The sequence below is a fragment of the Ursus arctos genome, unplaced genomic scaffold (genome assembly GCF_023065955.2).
Source record: "Ursus arctos isolate Adak ecotype North America unplaced genomic scaffold, UrsArc2.0 scaffold_18, whole genome shotgun sequence".
Lineage (NCBI taxonomy): Eukaryota > Metazoa > Chordata > Mammalia > Carnivora > Ursidae > Ursus > Ursus arctos.
In genome coordinates, this window is record NW_026622852.1 from 38,490,549 (window position 1) to 38,510,737 (window position 20,189).

General features: G+C 43.6%; 1 protein-coding gene across 12 annotated transcripts in view; it reads left to right on the forward strand.

Moving 5' to 3' along the window:
- The window catches only part of PALM2AKAP2 (PALM2 and AKAP2 fusion), a 564,113-nt gene that overhangs the window by 473,368 nt on the left and 70,556 nt on the right, over positions 1-20,189 (forward strand). Inside the window, exon 1 of one of the 12 annotated variants that reach the window (XM_057313655.1) lies at positions 1,892-19,102. The exons of the other annotated variants lie outside the window; for them this stretch is intronic. Within the exon in view, the coding sequence (XP_057169638.1) occupies positions 19,067-19,102 (36 nt within the window). The 5' untranslated portion in view covers positions 1,892-19,066. Of the gene's footprint in view, positions 1-1,891; positions 19,103-20,189 lie in introns of those variants that run through there. 12 annotated transcript variants of the gene reach the window in all.

Below are 20,189 nucleotides of genomic sequence, written 5' to 3' on the forward strand. Positions count from 1 at the left end.
TGCTTGGTAACGGATCAGGCTAATAATGAAGTGATATGGAAACCCCCACTCCGGCTGCTCCAGGGGTGGGTCTGGGGTATTCTCTAGTGAGGGCAAGACTGGAGCTCTCTTAAAGGAGAGCAGCTCCTCTCTTGGTTGCCTCACTTCTGGGTAAACAAGGTGCCTGAGATAATTAGACCTTGGTTGGCAGAACATAGTACTGTCCACCAAGAAGGGATCCTACGCTGTGGAGGAGGGGACATAGAGTAGGAAGAACGTTGACATTTTTCAATGTCAGCCTGACTTTAATTTGAAAAGTGTTTTATTTTCTAAAGTCACACTGTAACCCACAGACTCATCAAGACCAAAGCGTACAGTCTGTAAGAGGACTAGGTTGTAGAGAAAGAGCCCTGTCGAGGGGGGCAACTTAGAATGACTCGATTGGGTTAGTCCACCTCCCAAAGCCTTGGCTTTGTGAACTGCAGAATGGGTTTAATAATACTTAGAGTTAGCTATTGCTATTAAAGATTACATGTAGTAACAAACCCAAAGTGCTGGCACATTTTCTTTCTTTTTTTCTTTTTAAGGTTTTCTAGTCACATTTTCAATAAGGTAGTTTTAAGTGGATGGAAATTCCCTTTCCCCCAGCATTCTGGATCAAATGAGTTGACACGTAAAGTGTTTTGAAAACTACAGATATTAATTATTGTTTGCGATTGCCTCTCAGTTGACTTTAAAACATTTGTTTGTCCCAGCAACAGAAGCGAAATACCCTTTGATCACAAGACAGGTGCATTTTTAGTATGTGGCTTATTAACGTGGTTAATTTAGACCCTTCCATATTCTTTTTTTCTTTTTTTTTAAGATGTTATTTATTTATTTGAGAAAGGAGAGAGTGTGTGCTCAGGTAGGGGCAGAGAGGGAGGGGGAAAGAATCTGAAGCAGACCCCGTACTCAGTGTGGAGCCCCACACAGGGCTCGATCCCACTACCACGAGGTCATGACCTGAGCCAAAACCAAGAGTCAGACGCTTAACTGACTGAGCCACCCAGGCGCCCCAAAACCCGTCCATATTTTTGATGGCACAGAACCTTGTATTTTTAACTGTGTTCCTGGGTTGTAAGTTTCCAGATGATTTCCGGGCCCCTGTCAGCTCCAAAATTAAATGATGTGTGCATTTACTGACTGACTTAACTCTAAAGGCGTGAGATGATGGGGGTGGTGGGTGGGTGGCACACTGAGGAAATGACAACTTCCAAACAGTCCATTAACCTCACAGAACCCGTGTCTCTGGGGGGAACGAGTGAGGCAGAGGTCGAGCTGTAATCAAGTGACTCCCCGCAGTCCACTCACACTCACTGGTTTCCGCCTGGTCCCACTTATCAGGAGTGATGTGAACATGAGTCAGAGATGGTTTTTATAAGAATTTTTATTTTGGTTGAATCATCATTTGTTGGCTATTTCCAGTTTTTAAATATCATTTGATTAGCTCAGAGATGCCCAACCTTTATTGTCCTGACTCACTGAGGGAGGTAACTCACTAATTAACAGTGAGACCCAAGGGAGGAAGAGGGTTGGCAGGCGTTCCCACCTGCTGGCTCTCCTGGCAGATTCCGGAGAGGGAAGCGTGTGATCATGACTCCCAGCAAAGCGATATAAAACCTTGCACACAAGGGGCGCCTGGGTGGCACAGCGGTTGGGCGTCGGCCTTCGGCTCAGGGCGTGATCCCGGCATTATGGGATCAAGCCCCGCATCAGGCTCCCCCTCTCCCACTCCCCCTGCTTGTGTCCCCTCTCTCACTGGCTGTCTCTATCTCTGTCGAATAAATAGTTGGATAGTTTTCAAGGTTGGATAGTTGGATAGTTTTCAAGGAATGATGATAATTTTTTAAGTAATCATTTTTTAAAAAACTAGAAATTCTCTTTATTTATAAATATCACTCAAATTTAAGAAAATGAAAAAGGACCTAATCAACCCTTTTGCCCAGTCATCGCCTTTTTACAGACCAGAAGACTAGACAAGTACACTGAGGTAATTTGGTCGATGTGATAAGCTGGCTAGTGGTACAAAATGTGTTTCAAAACTTAATAGACTAAGTATGATGACTGAAGGTCCGTATTCCATTAAATGCATCTTTAACTATCCGAACTAACACAGACAACTCCAGGCTGTGCTGTTGAGAGGAAGGCTCCTGACCCTTGGCCCTGGGGTCTGCAGGAGTCGGGGTGGGAACATGGCGTCTCTTGGTACCTTGGGGCACGTTACTCTTCTTCTTTACATCTGTTTCTTCATCTGTAAATGGGACTAATAATACCCATCTGGCAAGGTTACAGTTAGACATTAGAGATAATGAATTAGGTCGAATCCATCTGAAGTAGCCATTTTTATAGATTAAAATCAAGCATTGGGAATTTCATACGGCTTAACCTGAAATGTAAAGAGTCTGATGGGCACTAAGTAAACAAACTATTCTAGCTGTAATAGGGGATAAAATATAATTCTTATGGATATTATAGTTCGATCCCAAATGATTATTTCCTTTTCTCGAGAAAATGAGCCACATACCTCTGGCTTTACACTTTCTTTTTTTTTTTTTTTTTTTTTTTAAAGATTTTATTTATTTATTTGACAGAGAGAGAGACAGCCAGCGAGAGAGGGAACACAAGCAGGGGGAGTGGGAGAGAAAGAGCAGGCTCCCAGCAGAGGAGCCTGATGTGGGGCTCGATCCCATAACGCCGGGATCACGCCCTGAGCCGAAGGCAGGCGCTTAACCGCTGTGCCACCCAGGCGCCCCGGCTTTACACTTTCTTAAATTTAGTAGCAACTCTCTGACTTTGAAAACCTTCTACTTCTTTGAGCTTCACCTCCCCTGATGTCCCTTCAGGTCGTTTTCCACCTTTTGATGGTGACATTTCATGGCTCGGTTCTCTTTCTCCCATTCTGTTACTGTTCCCTTGGACACGCATGAGTCCAGTTTTCTTTCATTGAAGATCCATTGTTTTGAGGTTAGAAACTTCCCTGTGCAAGAACAGCCCTGCCTCACTGATCCCTAGATAATGGGTATATTTCAGGATTTGTAGCGCTATTATAGTTTCTTGTTGGGTGAATTTTGGCTAAAAGGATATCTCTACAATTTGCTTAAACTGAAGTAGTATTATTGAGTGAGAAGAACCTGGGGTGACTTGGGAGACGCCTCTATTCTGGACAGCACCGTGCTACTAACTAAATGCTTGACCTTGGGCTTCAGATGATTCATTTCTAAATATACAAGATCTGTAAGATTGTTAAGCAGAAAATTTGGTCATTCGTGATTATCTCCCCGTTGTATATTGACAGATAATATAGACAGTGAACAAACGGTAGGGACACAGCAAAGGGTGAGTTATCATTAGTTCATATTTTTAATTCCTTTTATTGGATTTTCCCAGTTTTTCTTCGCAAAAATCGTCTCTGAACCGATATAACACCACACCCAGAGAAATGCGTTGCTTAGCCTATCGGTAAAATGTAGAAACTTAACCACATTTCATTAAAAGCAAACTATTGACATGAGCAGATGGGATGGGGGCGGTGGAGAAAGAAGGAGGAGACAAAATGAGAAAATCCCAAATCTTCATCACGTGCCATAGAATTCAACTCTATTTGCTACTCCCTAAGTGACAGGCTAATCCTTTCTGTTTGGTCTTTTGAATGATTAAGAAAAAGGAAGCTGACATTTATACACAACCGAACTCACTCAACAGCATCTTAGGCCTGGAGGTAACATACGTCCCTCTGCATACACTTCCCAGATTTATCTGTTTCATTAGAACTGCAGATGTGTGTCATCTGTTTTACTCGTCCGCATAGTTTTAGGCCTCTTAGGAGACTTGCAACCTAGATAAAAACAGGAAATAGAAGAAATGGGAAAAGAAGAATTTGATACTCTCAGCAGGGACTGACAGTAGTAGATAATGTGAAAGGGTCCGCTACCGTGCCTTTAGACATCCTTTTGAGAAACCAGACCTAAGTAAGCTTTAAACATCTTTTAAAAAGTTGTGTAATTTAGTTAGATTTCCCAGCTGACCTCGGGAGGCTAGAAGCCGAGGTGGTCACAGTTGTCCGAGGCCCTAACTGGGGTGGCACTGGGGACAAGGAAGAGGTGTGTTTCTTCTTCCCTGACCTGTCACGTGACCTTTCCTTGGCTCCCTTCCCATCCTTCCTCCTTTTGTCTTTTTCTCCTCTGCGAAGGCAGGATTGCACGGCAGCCTTTCAAGATCTGAGACTTACCTTATGTTCCGGGAATTTACCAAGTGAATTCTTGCTTCTTGAGAAACAGTAACTCATCAGCCAGGAGGGGAGCGGGGTGGAACGCGCCGCTGTGGACCGGGTTGCTGGCGGCATGGAAGCAGGGCTCGTAGAAGCAGGACTCATTGCAGCACCGTGCTTCCTGCAGTGCGGGGAGGCTGCAGGGGAGCCGAGCGCAGGCCAGGAGGGCAAATGTAACCTCTCCAAACACCCTGCAGCCGTGCTGCCCTCCGTGCCTCCAGATGGTGGACTCCCCCTGGAACAGCTCCATGGCTCACCCGGCTGGTGGCCGAGCAGAACAGGATCGTCCCTGATCCACCAGCAGCCTCCAAACACTGCCCCTGCTAAGCTTGTACCTTTCGAGCATCGTGCAGATCATAGAATTTGCCTGCAATGTCATTTGTGGGGAAAGGAAGAAAAACCGAAGGGAGACTTAGAGAAATGACTTGTCTGGCATCCTCCAGTGTCCAAGAATAGCCCTGAGGGTTTGAAGGAAGGGATGAGGATAAGGATGGAAAAGACATTGTTTGAGAGAGACTTGGAGTGAGGACACAGTCATCCTTGGGGGCAGGAGTGAAGTCTTATTTGGGGGAGCAGGGTTTGTAGAATGTAAACCCTCTAGTGGTCTGTGAACCACCAGAGGCATAATCTGTCCATGTGATTCTTGTCCTTCCGATGCAGCCAGTCCGGTGTGGCCAGATAAGCCCCCTTGGGGAGCAGCCGGCTCTTAGACTACTCTAATGAATTGACTCTTCTGCCTGTACCCGGCTCTCCCCTCTCAGGCCACTCAATTCACTGCCCCTGTCTCCTCCTGAGTTCTGCCCCAGGTCCACCTTGATCTGACACCCCAAATGACCCTTCTTCTCTGGGTTTGCCTAGCTGGCTTTCCCCTTGCCTTCCTTGCTTAACTTTGCATATTGGCCTCATTTTCAGTCTCTAAAGAGAACATTTTATTAGAAAACGGATATCTGAGGCAATGAGAAAGAGCAGAAATGCATCACTGTTTATTTTTAGCACCTTTACTCAGGCCCAGGAATTCACACAACAAACCCAAACTGTTCAACGATCGCCTTAGGAAAGGTTTCTACGTTGTGCTTGCCAGGGACAAGAAAAGAAAGTTCGAGTTGATTCTGATTGCTCTGCTAAGAACCTCACTATCAATTCTAAAGCACGAAGTGTGTCTCTACTGCAGAGCTCTGAATGACAGATTCTGTGCTCGGGGCAGGAGTGCGTCATTGTAGGTCCTGTGTTTTTCAGATAAACACAAAGCTTCTGGGGGAAAAAGCTTGACTGAAAAGACAACAGGTGGTTCTCCCATGGGAGTTCCTGGAAACCCTCAGAACTGGGACACTTGACGTGAGCCTCCTGACCTGGGCAGAGACTTGTCACGGCTGACACAGCTTTTATAGGATGTCCTACAAGGACCCACTTTGTATGTGACCCACAGACTTGAGCCCCGGATAGCCTGGCCTGTTGTTTTAGCTCCGTTAAAAGACTTTTGTTAAAAGAACAAACAAGAAAGTTCAGATGAGTCAAAAACTCGTATTTTCAGTGCCAGCTCCAAGCATATAACTTGATGGTAAATCATGTAAATTTTGCACTATTTCCCCAGGGATTACAAGTTGCACACTCAGATGTCATCACTTCTGTAACTCGTGCAGATAAAAGTAGATTTCTTTTGAAACTGCAGTGTCTATATTATGGGAAACTCCCCCCAAGAGTCTTTTCTCTATGCAGGTTATGAAAAACCTTTTTAGGGGTACTATATTTCTTAAATATAACTATAGCAAATCTATTATGAAGGTGTGTTTGTTTGTTTTCTTGAGACTGAATTGATTGCTGCTTCAGTTCAGAATACAGATTTTAACTGTTTTATTGTCCCATCAGGATATTTGTGTAGCTTAATGTAGCTCTCTACAAAATCCATATTTATTGCCAGGGGAAAATAGTAACTTTACAGGGGAGGAACCTGGCAGACATCACCCTAATGAAATATTCAAAGTTAACATCATCAGTAATTGGACAAATTGACATTGAGCACCATTTGATAAGATGAACAAGAGAAAAACCCAGCCTCACTTCTGTGATATCCCTCCAAAAATGCACAACTTGGATCTAACCGTAAGGAAATACCGGATAACCCCACGTTGAGGAACAGTCAACAAAATAATCTTTAAAAGTGTCCAGGTCATGAAATACTAAGACAGTGCCCCAAATTAATGGGGCGCCTAGGTGGCTCAGTTGGTTAAGTCCCCACTCTTGATTTCGTCTCACGGGGTGATCTTAGGGTCGTGAGATGGAGCCCTGCGTCCGGCTGCACGCTCAGCAAGGTCTCTGCTTCTCCCTCCCCCTCCTCTGTACATGCGTGCATGCACTCTCTCTCTCAAATAAATAAATAAATAAATAAAATCTTAAAACAAACAAAAAAAGAAAGAGCCCCAAATTGAAAAAGATTAAAGAGACAAGAGAACTAAATGCTACTTGGAACTCTAGATTGAACCATTTTGTTGATAAGAACATCATTGGGACAACTGTTGACGTTTGAATGCGGTCTACAGTTTTAGATGGTAGGATTCTATCGATGTTAGTTAGTGGTTTTGAGGCTCTACTGTGGTTAGGTAGAAAAATAGCCTTACTTTTAGGTAATGTACACTGATGTATTAGGAATAATGGGGCATTATATCTGCAAGTGACTCCAATGATTTAGAAAAATATTATATATGCATATAAATACACACACCATGTAATATTCTAATTTTTAGGAGTGGAGATAGGTGAAAGACATTATCTATCGTAAGAGATGAATTAGAAGCATTAGAGCATTTTTTAATGCTCTCTAATACAGGGACTATTATTTAGTCTGTCAGTTTGACAATCCTAAAAAAATTCTAGCTGAAGCTTGGAGTGCCAGCTTTCTTACACGCCAATCCTATAATCTGCCCCTGGTCTTCTGAGATTTGAAAGAAAAATAATTTCAAGTATGTTATAAAATTTACAAGTGCGATATTACTGCTGTAAACAGGATTTAATCTGTTTAGAGCTTAGAAACCTTATCTTCAAATTCCTCTGATACGAAGTATTAAGTTAGTGCAATACAAGTTTTGGAAGACTAAATCAGATGTTTATGTGATTCATAAAAATGTGTAGCTTTCCTTTAATATTTCATTTTTTCATGATTATGAAATAGTATATACTTACTATAAAAACTGTAGATACACAAGAAGCATCAAAATAATACAAAGAAAATAAAGTTCAAACAGAATCTCAGCACTCAGTGGGACGCCTGGGGGGCTCAGTCAGTTGAGCAACTGACTCTTGGCTTTGGCGCAGGTCATGATCGCAGGGTCTTGACTTTGAGCCCTGCATCAGGCTCCACGCTCAGCTGGGAGTCTGCTTGGGATTCTCTCTCTCCCTCTCCCTCTGGCCCTCCCTGCTGTCTCTCTCCCTCTCTAAAATGAGTAAATAAACCTTTTTTTAAAAAGAGATCTAGGGGCGCCTGGGTGGCACAGCAGTTAAGCGTCTGCCTTTGGCTCAGGGCGTGATCCCGGCGATCCAGGATCGAGCCCCACATCAGGCTCCTCTGCTATGAGCCTGCTTCTTCCTCTCCCACTCCCCCTGCTTGTGTTCCCTCTCTCACTGGCTGTCTCTATCTCTGTTGAATAAATAAATAAAATCTTAATAAAATAAAATAAAATAAAAAGAGATCTATATCTTTAAAAAAAAGAAAAAGAAAAAGAATCTCACTGCTCAGAAACAATATACCACTGGTAACAGTCAGGCTTTTTTCTTTCTAATATACATTTTTAAACTGCCCCATTCTTGAGACATCATGCTGAATATATAGTTTTGCATCCTAATATTTTTACTCATTTTATTTCTTTTTAAAGATTTTATTTATTTTTTTGAGAGTGAGAGAAAGAATAGTAGCAAGGGGGAGGGACAGAGGCAGAGGGAGAAGCAGGCTCCCCACTGAGCACAGAGCCCCACGTGGGGCTCAATCCCAGGACCCTGGGATCATGACCTGAGCCGAAGGCAGATGTTTAACTGACTGAGCCACCGAGGCACCCCTGTTTTTACTCATTTTAGCAAAGCATTTTCCTAGGTCACAGAATTTCAGTATTTTTTGGCTTTCTCCTCTTAATTAAATTAAATTAAAATCCTCCATTTTAACATACTTTTAAACTTACAAAAGAATTGCAAGAAGAGTACAAAGAATTTTTGTGTTCCCTTCCCCAATTGTTAGCATTTTCCATTGTGGCTTTCTCTCTGTCTTCATATATATATGTATGTGTATATAGATGTGTGTGTATTATACACATTATACGTAATTTTTAATACATTTTTCTTTCTGAACCATTTAAAAATGAGTTGCAGTCATCATGCCCCTTCAGATTATTTTGTATAGTCATGATAAAGTTTTTAAATTCAGGAGATTTGACATATGGTACTAATGTTTGCTATAAACCGCATTTTAAAATTTTACCAAGTTTCCTCAAAATGCCCTTTGTAGCAATTTTTTTTAACCCCTAAACCAGGATCCAATCCAGGATCATTTAGATGTCATGTTTCCTCAGCCTCCTTTAATACAGAAAATACCCTTAGCCCTCTCCTTGACATTGACATTTGTGAGGAGTACAGGCCGTGACCTTCTGTATAGATTAGTCTGTCCTACACATGGCTATTAATAGGTGCAAAAGATTCCACTGAAATGTACTTAGATAATGGTTTATGTTGGGCAAGTGGTGGCTACCAGATGTTTGCCTTTATAAACCGTAATATTGCAGTGAATATCCTTACACTTATATTTGTGTAAGCATTCGTGACTATTTCGATTGAATAGAATCCTGGAAATGAAAATAATGGGTAAATTGGCATGGGTATGAAGACTCCCGAGACAGACTTCCAGATTGCTTTGTAGAAGGGTGTAAAACTGGCAACAGTAAGATCTCACAAGTTGCCAAATTAAGCTCCATTTTTGAAATCCAGGAATATGAAATGGAGAGCTATGGAATATAGTCTATGTTGTTACTAGTTTTTAGTTTCCCCTAATAGTTTTGTTAGATGTGCTTTGTTAAGCAGAAATGGAGGGTCTCAACGGGAGATGAGACAGCCCCTCCGAGTCGTGCAGGCAAAAGGCTGTTTGTGGGTTACCTACTAATTTGAAATTGACCCTGGCACCCAGCAAGGTAAGGTTACTGACCGTATCATGGCTTGGGGGCTTTCTTTCAATGCCCGAGTAGATAAAGCTCTAATGTTGAGTTTATGGGCAATGGTTCACCTCTAGCAAAGCTCACACACACAGACCGTAGCATGCTGGTGAAGGCCCGGGCAAGGCACTTGTCTCAGAAACGGTTCCAGGGGGCCTTTGTTCAATGAAGCGGATAGATACCTGGTAGATACCACTCAGTGGATTGTAGTTCAGAGAATCAGTGCCCTTAGTGGTTCCTAGCATAAGCTCTAGAATCTCAGCTTCACCACTTATTTGCTGTAAGACGATGGGCATATCCCTTAACCTTTCTGAGCCTTGGTTCCTTTATCTGTAAAAGGAGAATCATAATGGTACCCATCAAATAGGGCGGTTGTAAGGACTAGATGGGATAGTACGGAGAACGCACTTAACATGACCCTCGGCACATTCGGAGCGGCACGAATTTGGCGGTCCCTTTCCTGACGATCATTAACGGTCCATTCGCTTTGAGGCTGTGCTTTGCAGTGGCCCAGATCACTCTCACATCTCAGGCAAGCCAGGGGTTAGTGCCTCCATGTGCCAGAGGAGAAAGCCCACGCTCAGAGAGGTGCTGTGAGCCGCGGCAGTCTCTGTAGCCAGGACGCGGCAGGGCGGGACGTTCATCGCTGTTCTCAGACTCACGGGTCAGAGCTCTTTCCCTGTGGTCTGCTGCCTGTTTCATGACTCTGTACCTGGAAATCCAAAGCTATTCGGGCAAATGTGGGATAAACCCCAGGCTTCTCTTACAGACGTGTCTTGATAGAGGCCAGGCATCAGCAACTGTTTCTTATAAAGAATAAACAGTTAATATTTTAGGCTCTGCAGGCATATGACATCTGTTGCAATTACTTGACTCTGCTTTTGGAACGTGAAAATAGCCTTAGACAATATGTTAAACCAACAGACGTGGCTGTGTTCCAGTAGAAGCGTATGCATGAGAACCGGTGGCCGCCAGATTTGGCTCCTGTCTGGGCTATCTTTATCAACTGGTGATTTAGACAATCGGTGCATTTCTGGGAGGGGGCGTGTGCATTTCATTACATTGGCCACCCAGGGACCTTCTTTTGAGTTTTTAGACATAGTGAAGCATACTCTAGTAGCTTAGGCCTGGCACAGAGTAGCTCCGTGGTCACTGCTTGCTGAATACATGAGAGCTTCTTCTATCAGCCTGCATTTTCCTCCAAGTTATATATTCCTATATTTTACAAAAATGATCATGGTTTATTTAGCACCTGTGAGTCTTTTATTTTGTTTTTGTTTCACATCCTTCTGAAACGATATTTAAAGAAGATTGGGAAAAGAGCTTTTATCCCCACACGTAGATTAAAAAAATATTTTCAGATATTTTTAGTGTTTATCGTACATCAGTTTGTTATTTTATTTTTATTCTCTTGCACTGAGGGTAATTTTCAATAAAAACTCTCTTCGGGAATTTAGACAGCTTTTGTTTTAATTAGAAAGCCATCTCCCTTGAACTCTTATACTACTGTTGACTCAAATAATTAACAAAATAACGGCTGAGGACACATTTGTTCTTTCAAAAGTACTCAACTACCCTTTGTAATCTAGAGAAGAGCCAGCCTGTGGCTACGCGTGGGGCGTTTGCTCCAAGAGTATCTCTCGTGGTGTGCAAAATGGCGGCAGTGGCCTCCTGACCCTCGGGCCCAAATACGTGATGTATTGTGTACGTGACTAGCTGTGCTTTGTCTGTGAGGGTGTCTGATAATAGCAAACCCACATGACAACTAATTTGAGGAAACTTGTGTAGATCATTTGAAATATTGCCCTGGGTAGTGCAACCTTGGCTGAATAAAGATGTTTTCTTTTAAAATCAGTCCTTCGTTGCCCTCCACGGTTGTTCTCTATGAGCCTGCCAAGAATTATTATTCCCCATTTATAGAACTTGATGAAGTGCTTCAGAATCTCCTAGCAGTAGTCAACAATTCATCTGAAAGGAAGCAAGTGTACCTTTCTGGTGTAGAGTGAGGAGTGAGGCCAGGTAGCTCATTTTCATCTTCAGGCTGAGCTGCTTGGTGAATCTCTAGGCTCCCTGGGCTTTTCTACAAGGAAGAGTGTGGGAAAGACTTGGGGAAGAAACCCCTGTGATTCAGCCAGTGAACAGAGCAGCTTGGTCCTCTCTAGAGGGTCCATAGCACTGCCGTGGACCTCTCTCTGTACTTGTTACTAGGAGAGGGCGCGGACCCCCAAGTGTGGCGTTCCCCAGCTCAAAAAGTATCTTTGCTCTCTCTCTCTCTGCGTCAAGTTTTGCGAACACGCATTTGACAGCTACTCTGCGCAAGGCCCTGAGCTAGGTAGCCCTGGGGATATAAACATGGAACCCGTCACCGCTGTTAATGTGCTGATAACTTGAAGGCTGCGTCCTAGGAGACAAACCAGTGGTAGTCACGGAAATTGATAGATAAGGTCTCCAGTGTCTTCTGTTTTTTTAAGAGGAAAAAAAAAAACTGGGGAGGAAAAAAACCATACATTCCATCAATTTTCATCTCTGTGTTTTACGCCATTAAGAGAAGATTCAAAAGAAGTTGCCAATAAGGTTGGTAATTTTAGATAATTAAAACCATAGAGGAGTGATGGCAGACAGGCCGAGAGGTGGGAAGCACAGTGTAGAAAGTCTGCATGTGGTGCACTGGGTGTTATACACAACTAATGAATCATCGAGCCTTACATCGGAAACCGGGGATGTACTGTATGGTGACTAACATAATATAATAAAAAATCATTAAAAAAAAAAAAAGAAAGTCTGCATGGCACACACAGGGGTTATGATTAGATACGGGGAGCCCGTCCCTAGAGTGTTGTCATCCCCAGTGATTTTTTTTTTTTATTCCTCTGTCTACCAGCACCCACTGGTAATTTAGAATGAACTGGATAACTAAATATTTAAAGTTTTTGAACTTCTCAGGAAACCAATGAACAGAAGTGCAAGAATTTGTGGTTTGGGTGAAAATCTTTTGTATCTTTCCAGAGATTGAATGAAAACATATATATTTAAAGTAAATACAATATATTAAAAAACTGCTTGAACCTGGTAACACGCAGTTATTGCTCTGGGACTTTTACAGGGAGAATATGCACATTTAATAAATAAGAGAAGGCAATTCTTCTGATGCTCTATTTGCTTAGTTTTCCAAAGCTTTCTAGAAAAAAATGTATTTTGGAAAATCAATCAAGTTAGTTCGAGTTGAAGGTTTTCCTCTTGATGCAAAACAGGGAACCCGAAGATCGTTTTCTCAGAAAATCACGACTCTCACCAGAGCGTTTCATTGAGAATTATTGTTGCTTGTGTTTTGGAACTCACATTGTTAAGAAGAGAAATTTTGGAAAGGCAGGGGTGGGACGGGAATCGTGGTTTGCATGTTGCCTATAATCATGCATTTCTTTTTTTAAGAGCCTGTTTTTCTTGGCGGATTGTGGTCTTAAAATAGGGCACAGCACACTTATTCTCGGGCTTGGCAAGGGCCAGCATTTTGTTTACTGCTCGGGCTTATGTTTTGTGGACATGAACCTTTTCATAGAATCCCAGGCCTGAAACAGCTCGTAAAAAGAGGTCAGCTAGTCCAGGCTCCAGCACCCTTTTCCCAACTGGTTTTTCTGCCAGCAGCCAGGGCCTCATTGTCCAGTGGCAGGCCAGTCTATACAGGGGCAGTGTCCAAGTGACAGAAAATTCTCCCTTCTCCTGAACTGGCATCTTTCGCACTGACTTCCCTTCTTGAACTTTGTTCTTGTTGGGGGTTTCACAGAATCTGCAATTCTTCTTTCCTGTGATAGCCCTTCAGATAGGAGAGATTCGAAGGACTGTCTTCACATTCACACCTTACCCCCCAACCCACCCCCAACCCACCCCACCTTCTTTACCAGGTTGTAATTCCCCCATCTGTATAATTAAAGGCCTTCGCCACTAACCTAAACCTTCTTAATCTGTGGACTCAAGGAAGGAACCTGTGTCTAGTTCAGAATATCCCTTCTCTGGCTGTTAGTTTTACACTTTTGTTAATAGAGCCCAGGGTAACATCATACCATGGGAGGGTTGGGCTCTCAAGGGTGAAAAGCGGTATGGAAGAATCACCCTTGAAATCACATTCGAAGTACAGTAAATGCAAACAGCGTGCAGTGCTGTATCTATAGCCCTTTACACAATTTCTTATATACCCGAAGGTTTTGAACTACTGATCTGGCCAATAGAATTAAAGGGAAAAAAAATCTTACCTGCGAAAGACTTCCATATAAATGTAGTGAGTGAAGACACACACCTGCTTTGCTCCCTAGCAAACAACACCTCATTCAAGTGATAGAAAGAAGGTTTGTTTTTGTTTCATTGTGGTAAAACGTATGTGCTATGAAGTCTACCATTTTAAAGCGTACGGTTTGGTAGCGTGAAGTACCTTCACCTTGTTGTGTGACCACCATCACCGTCCTTCTCCAGCGCTGCCTCATCTCCCCAAACCGAAACTCTGTGCCCAGTGCACACCAACATCTCATTCCTCCCTCCCTCCGGCCCCCAACAAGCACCCTTCTACTTTCTGCCTTTATGGACTGAACTACTCCAGGTACCTAGTAGTAGTGGAATCGTAGAGTATTTGTCCTTTGTCTCTGGTTTATTTCACTTAAAGGAGCTTTTTAAAAATTTTTTATTATTTATTTTAGAGAGAGAATGAGAGCAGGCGCCCGCGCTAGAGTGGGAGGAGAGGCAGAGGGAGAGAGAGAAGCAGTCTTCCCACTGAGCGGGGAGCCCGAAGCGGGGCTCAATCCCCGGACCCTGAGATCATGACCTGAGCAGATGCTTAACCGACCGAGCCACCCAGGCACCCCTTAAAGGAGCTTTTTTAAAGGCACAAATCTACAAGTACCAGGATAGCAGGAGAAGAGAGAACAGGAACAGTTTTTGGCACCATGCTGACAGGAGATCTATGGCTAAAATAAGGGGACTGGCCTGGTTTCAGAATGTCAAAACATTCCTGAGTCTTTTATTGCCTTTTAAATGAGTGAGTTGGCTCTCAGCCTTCCCCAGTGACAGCTTAGGGTCCTGTTTTTTCAGGTCTGGAAATGTTGTGGGGTTTTTTTACCCCCAATTGTGTGTCTGCTTTCCATGTTCCAAAGTTTTATTAAACATTTTTATTGGTGGCAAAGAGAAGATCCTATAAGCTTCCGGAGGGGGGTGGGCGGGGAGGGAATAGATCATATGCAAAGATGAGGAATCGGAATGGGTTTTGACTTGTCCATGGTAACACTGACAGCTGGAAGGCAATGGGGCCATGCCTTGGATAGTTTGGAGGAAAATGATGTTAAAACTAGAACTTTATATCCAGCCACACTCTTAGTCGAATGTAAGGGTAGACTAATGACGTCAGACATACAAGTTTTCAGGAAGCAACTGGAGGAGGTGGCCCACTGAATTAAGAGTAAACCAGGAAAGAATTGGAGGCAAGTGGGGTGAGGGGATAGGATTAAGGGATCCTTGTGTTCTGTAAAATCCATAGGATTATTAGGCAATTTAAATTATATGCCTATATAACTTTAATAGAAAGAGTAATTAAAATTAAAGAGAATGTGGGGAAAGGAGAGAGAAAGATACCGAAGGATATGCTCCAGAAAAATGAGGGAGTAAATAACAAAAGCAGAAGACACGCAGAAAACCGAGGATCCTAGTTCAGAGAGTGCCCACTGGAGTCTAGTGATCACCCAGGCAAGACTGGAACAGGACGAAGGGACACATGGAGCTGGTCAGCTTTCTGGTGAACTCAACTCTTCAGAAAATGCAACTGGGAGGTTTTGCAAACCTTCTGAATTTCTGGGAAGAGTTAGTGATTTGTACATAAAACAGCATAATTCTTGGTGTTTTTTAGGGAAACACCTCATTAGGGAAAAAACCTCCTTAGGGAAAATGAGGTCATTACTAACTCCAGAGAAAAGGCAAAAAATTAGACAAGAAAATATAACGTACTTCTGAGGTCAGCAGTGTACTAAATTTATATGGTCTTTTACTGACTCCCAGTAAAGAGTAGTTACCACCATTTGTGAAGTGAGCAACAAGTGCTGGCAGGGCAAGCAGAGGGAACTCAGTGGGGGTTGTCTACAACTGATAAAGTAACACAGCATAAACATCTTCTCTAGAAAATTTTGGCAAATACCATAAGAAATAACTAAAAAGATTTGAAAGTGGTTTAAACTAAGGAACAGAAAGAGAGTGGGACAACTGTTTGACAGTTGACCCCTTACACGGCCATTTGATTTTTTAAAAACCTTAGTTGCATGCTATGTACACTTTAAACTAATGAAGACCTAAAATAAGTCACTTGGGAAAACAATCTACATGCAGCTGTGTGGACAATATGAAGGATCTCGAATCTTGTCGAGAGGTGTGTTTGCTGTGGTTATTGAAGGAGATCCCATTTGTGAGAGCTAAGTCAGTGTTTGCTGGATTTGAATCTTTAGATCCAAGCACGTTTGGCCAGACTAGGAGACAGTTCCCTGAAAAGCCGCAGGAATGACTTGGCCGTCTTTCCTGACCTTCCAGGATGGCATTTCTCGCCATGGCTGATCATCACTGCTGTACTGTGGGCATTGGGCCCAGGAGCCCACAGGTGTGTGTGTTTGCACACGTGCACGTGTGTGTGCGGATGTGTGTGTGCACGTGCATTAGGTTGTAAAGTCAGTTCAAATGACACAACTGTGTCATACCGTGGGCAGCCATATCACTTTTGGCCCAGTTGACGCCATCGGGCAGTATGTTCCGTCCCTGTCCTACGTGGTGTATCCGTCTCGAGTATTAGGCCCTTTCCAGTTTCTTCACCACCAATACATCTCTAGGATCATGAAAATTATTAAAAAGCAGATAGTTACGTCATCCTTCTTCAAAGCCTGTCTCCCACTGCCTTAAGAGTCCTATCCCAAATTTGGGGTATTCAGGGTCCATATGAGCTACAATTTCACCCTCCATGCATTTCTCTAGCTTATTTCTTGCCCCTCCAGGCCTCACTCTTTACACACCAATAAAACCAAAGAAATTACAGTTCTCTGTAAACAGTTTGCCATTTGCTGCCCGTGTCTTTGCTCTTGTTATTCTTCCCTGCCTCGAATAGCCATTCCTCAGCTCCTTGTCAGTCCTAACCCCCAATTCCTACCATCATGACAGCTCTAACTCTTCTGTCCCCCTTCAAGATTCAACTTACTTAGCCCTTCCTCCAGGAAGCCTTCCCTGAGTACCCCAGGCTGAGCGAGGGGATCCTTTTGCAATCTCATAGCACAGGTACAGGCTCCCCCCACAGGGTCCTAGAGCTAATGCATCATCATAATACTATTGATGTATCAGTCTCTTCCAGAAGGAGGTGAATACCCGACGGGTCGGGGGTCCCATCTGTCTCCATCAGTGCCCTATCCCCTGTACATGATGACACAGTGCTCTCGCGCTAGCTGACACTAATCTTGTGGGTCTTCAGGGCTGCAGCCACTTTTCAGAGGTGACTCTTCCCTTCTGCGAGAGGAGCTTCATGTCAGTTCCTCGAGGATCCCAAGGCCATGGCCTCCCCGTCTCCACCCTGGTGATCCTGGTTTGGAGGCTCCTTCACCCCCTTACCACTTGAATGCAGAACTAGATGCTGTGGATGGTCTGTGGGACATAGTTCCATGGGTCCAAGTTCCAATGAAAGTAGTTCACGATTCACTTGCCGAGATGCATGGACTTCCCTCTTTTTCCCACGCCATCAGGGAAGCACCTTGGCCAGGTGAACGCATTCATTCATTGACTGACTCAACAAATATTTCGTGTCTGTCCTGTGCCAGGCACTGTCCTGGGTACTTGGGAAGCAGCAGTGAATAAGATGAGATGAACTTCCTATCTCGAGGACATTCTGTCCTAGAGCAGAGAAACAATCTAAAGCAAACACAGGCGAAATCATTCCAGGTACTGAGAAGGGGAGACAAGGGAGTATGGGGTGAGGAGGCAACTTAGGCGTGGTGAGTGGGCGACGGCCTCTCTGTGGAGGCAACATTTGTGCCGAATGATGAGAAAAAGGTACTCAAATAAAAGAGTTAAGCTGAGCTGTCCAATGTGGTGGCCACTGGCCACATGTAGCTACTTAAATTCAATAAAATTTAAAAATTAGTTCTTCAGTCGCTAGTAGCCGCATTTCAAGTAGTCCAGTAGTCGAGAGCCAACAGTTGGCTGGTGGCTACCATATTGGACTGCGCAGGTAACGTTTTCATCATCGCAGGAGTGTTCTGTTGGATGGAGCTGAGCGAGAGAAAGAACATTCGGGGGAGGGGGACCAGCAAGTGCAAAGGCCTTGAGGCAGGGTGGCACTGGTGTGGGAGGGACTGGAAGGCAGTCATGGGTAGAGCATAGTGAGCCCAAGGGAGGGAAGGCATTGGTGAGACTGAAGTAAGAAGCAGGGGAGAAAGGGAAATTGGATTACTTATAGGAGAGCACATGGCTGTTTTTTTCTTTTTCCAAAGAACTGCCTCCTTTCCTTTCACTTGTTGAAACTGGGCATGAAGTCAAGATTAGATGGGTCTGATAGAACTTTCAAAAGGAGAATGAACATTAACTCTAGAGATAATATTAAGTATGTAAAAGTCACAGAGAAAAGACCTCTACGGCATGGATACAGCATGTCCTGACTCGGAGAGAAATCCTGGTTGACTCCAGTGGCAAGGGGCTGAGGACACTCACTACCCCTCAGCCTTAGAAGGAGGGAGCGAGCCAAGAACATAATTTCCCCGGTCTTTTCCCTAGATCTCTTAACAACAAGACAACGTCTTTTAAAATCCTTAATGTGGTTCTTAATGAAAGTAGGATTTTGACTCTTGCATCTTAAGAGGCTAGAATTATATTCTTGTTTTATAAAAACAGGAGCACCTGTGTCTTGACTTCATTTCGTCTCCCTTTTCACGAGACGCTTGCCCCTTTTCTGCGCCTGCCTCTTTGCGAAACAGGTTTTCTTCCTCTCTTTGTAAAGGTGCCTTTGTTTAAACCAATCCAGTTACTTGCCTTTACTGTAAACACAGTGTCCAGTGACTCTCCTTATTGTGGAGAGCCAGCAGCTTCACAGAAGGAAAAGAGTCTTCAAGGTCACTTTCTGATGTTTGTATTATAAAATAAGTCAACATGACTTAAAAAAAAAAAAAATGAACCACGCACTGCCTCCTCAGGGCTTATTAGCCCATTACAGTTGAGTCCAACTGACAGCTAGCGTTTGTTGAATCATAATTGATCTGATAAAATGTAATCTGATAATTAGTAGCTGTGTAAAAATAAATACACTCGACTCCTGTTTCATTTGCCCTTGAAGGCCCTACCGTGGTTCCAGACTGTACCTTTGAATCGGAGAAGTCTGGGCGGTTCACGTTGCGGTCTGTGCGCTTCCTGGGGCAGTGTCCAGCGGGTACGCGCGCACGCGGGATGCCAGCCCAGTCCCACTTCACCTGAAAGGCTGTGACCTGGCAGAAGGCTGTGTCCTTGCGTCGGGTTTTCGGCCGAGGAAAGGGAAACCCGGTTGCAGCTTTAGGAATAGCTGGTTCTCGAGATCAGGTTGTAACTGAGGGCCGGTTAGGTCATGATTGCCACCTGGATGCTGTTCTCGCTCTTCACGGTAGGTCTCCCGGGTTTCGTCGTGGAGTTCTGCTGTGGGCCGCGGAGGGACCTTGCACCTTTAGGGCGTCCCACTCAGGAAGGCCCATTTCCCATTCTCCCTTAGGGGAATTACCTTTTTGAACTCAAGGCATGGGAGTCACCCAGAAGGAAAAAGCACATCCCTGACATTTCAGGCACTAGAAGTTCTAAAAAGCTAATGGTATGCTTCCATGGCCAAGTTTTCTTTAAGGAAGCTAAAGCAGAACAGCGCTAAGGCTGTTAGAAATGCTATTCTTCAAGTTCCAATTTTGTTGTAAATTATTTCTCTTTCCCTAGTAATTACTGTAATATCTTAGGACCTTCGATTTATATGGCATTTTTCTTCTCTGGGAGGCAAAGCTCAAGTAGAAATGTTCTCTGGGTTTTTACCTGATGATTTAATGCTACAATTATTTCTAAACCAGTTAGTAATGATATTAGATGCATTGCTAGGAAACCAGGCGTACAGCTCATAAGCTGTGGAATACATGAAAGGTATAAATGCTGTGCTTTAAAATCTGGTCAAATTATTTGCCACTGACCTTGAACATGTCGGCAAGGTTGGTAGGCCTGGGGGGCGGGGGGCTATGGTAAAGCTAAAGACTATCCTTCTTAGTGTTTGAAACTATTATGTGAACTCCCTTTCAGACCCACTTCTGGCCATGCATTCTGTACCCCCATGGGGGCTTGGGGGCAGTTTGTGTATTTCTGTGCTTCCCTAGCCCAAGGCAAAGAGTATAGGCATATATGTGGAATCCTGCCTGTATCAATAGAGTGATAGCAAAGTAGAGAACGGAAGCATGGGGCTGCACACTTGAACTTCTTCAAGTTCACGACGATCAGGTATTGTCCAAGGTCAATAAGGCTGTTAAAAAACATCCTCATAACAAGAGAGAGATGACTTCATTTTCATACTCTTTCAAATTTGCGTGTGCTGATTTATAAAGTAACATGTGGGATCTTTGCTGCTTTCCTGATCCCAGACAGTTTTGTATGGTTGATATATATATATATCTCCTATATATCATATATTTTAGTCATTGTTTAAGATTTATTCACTTTTTATA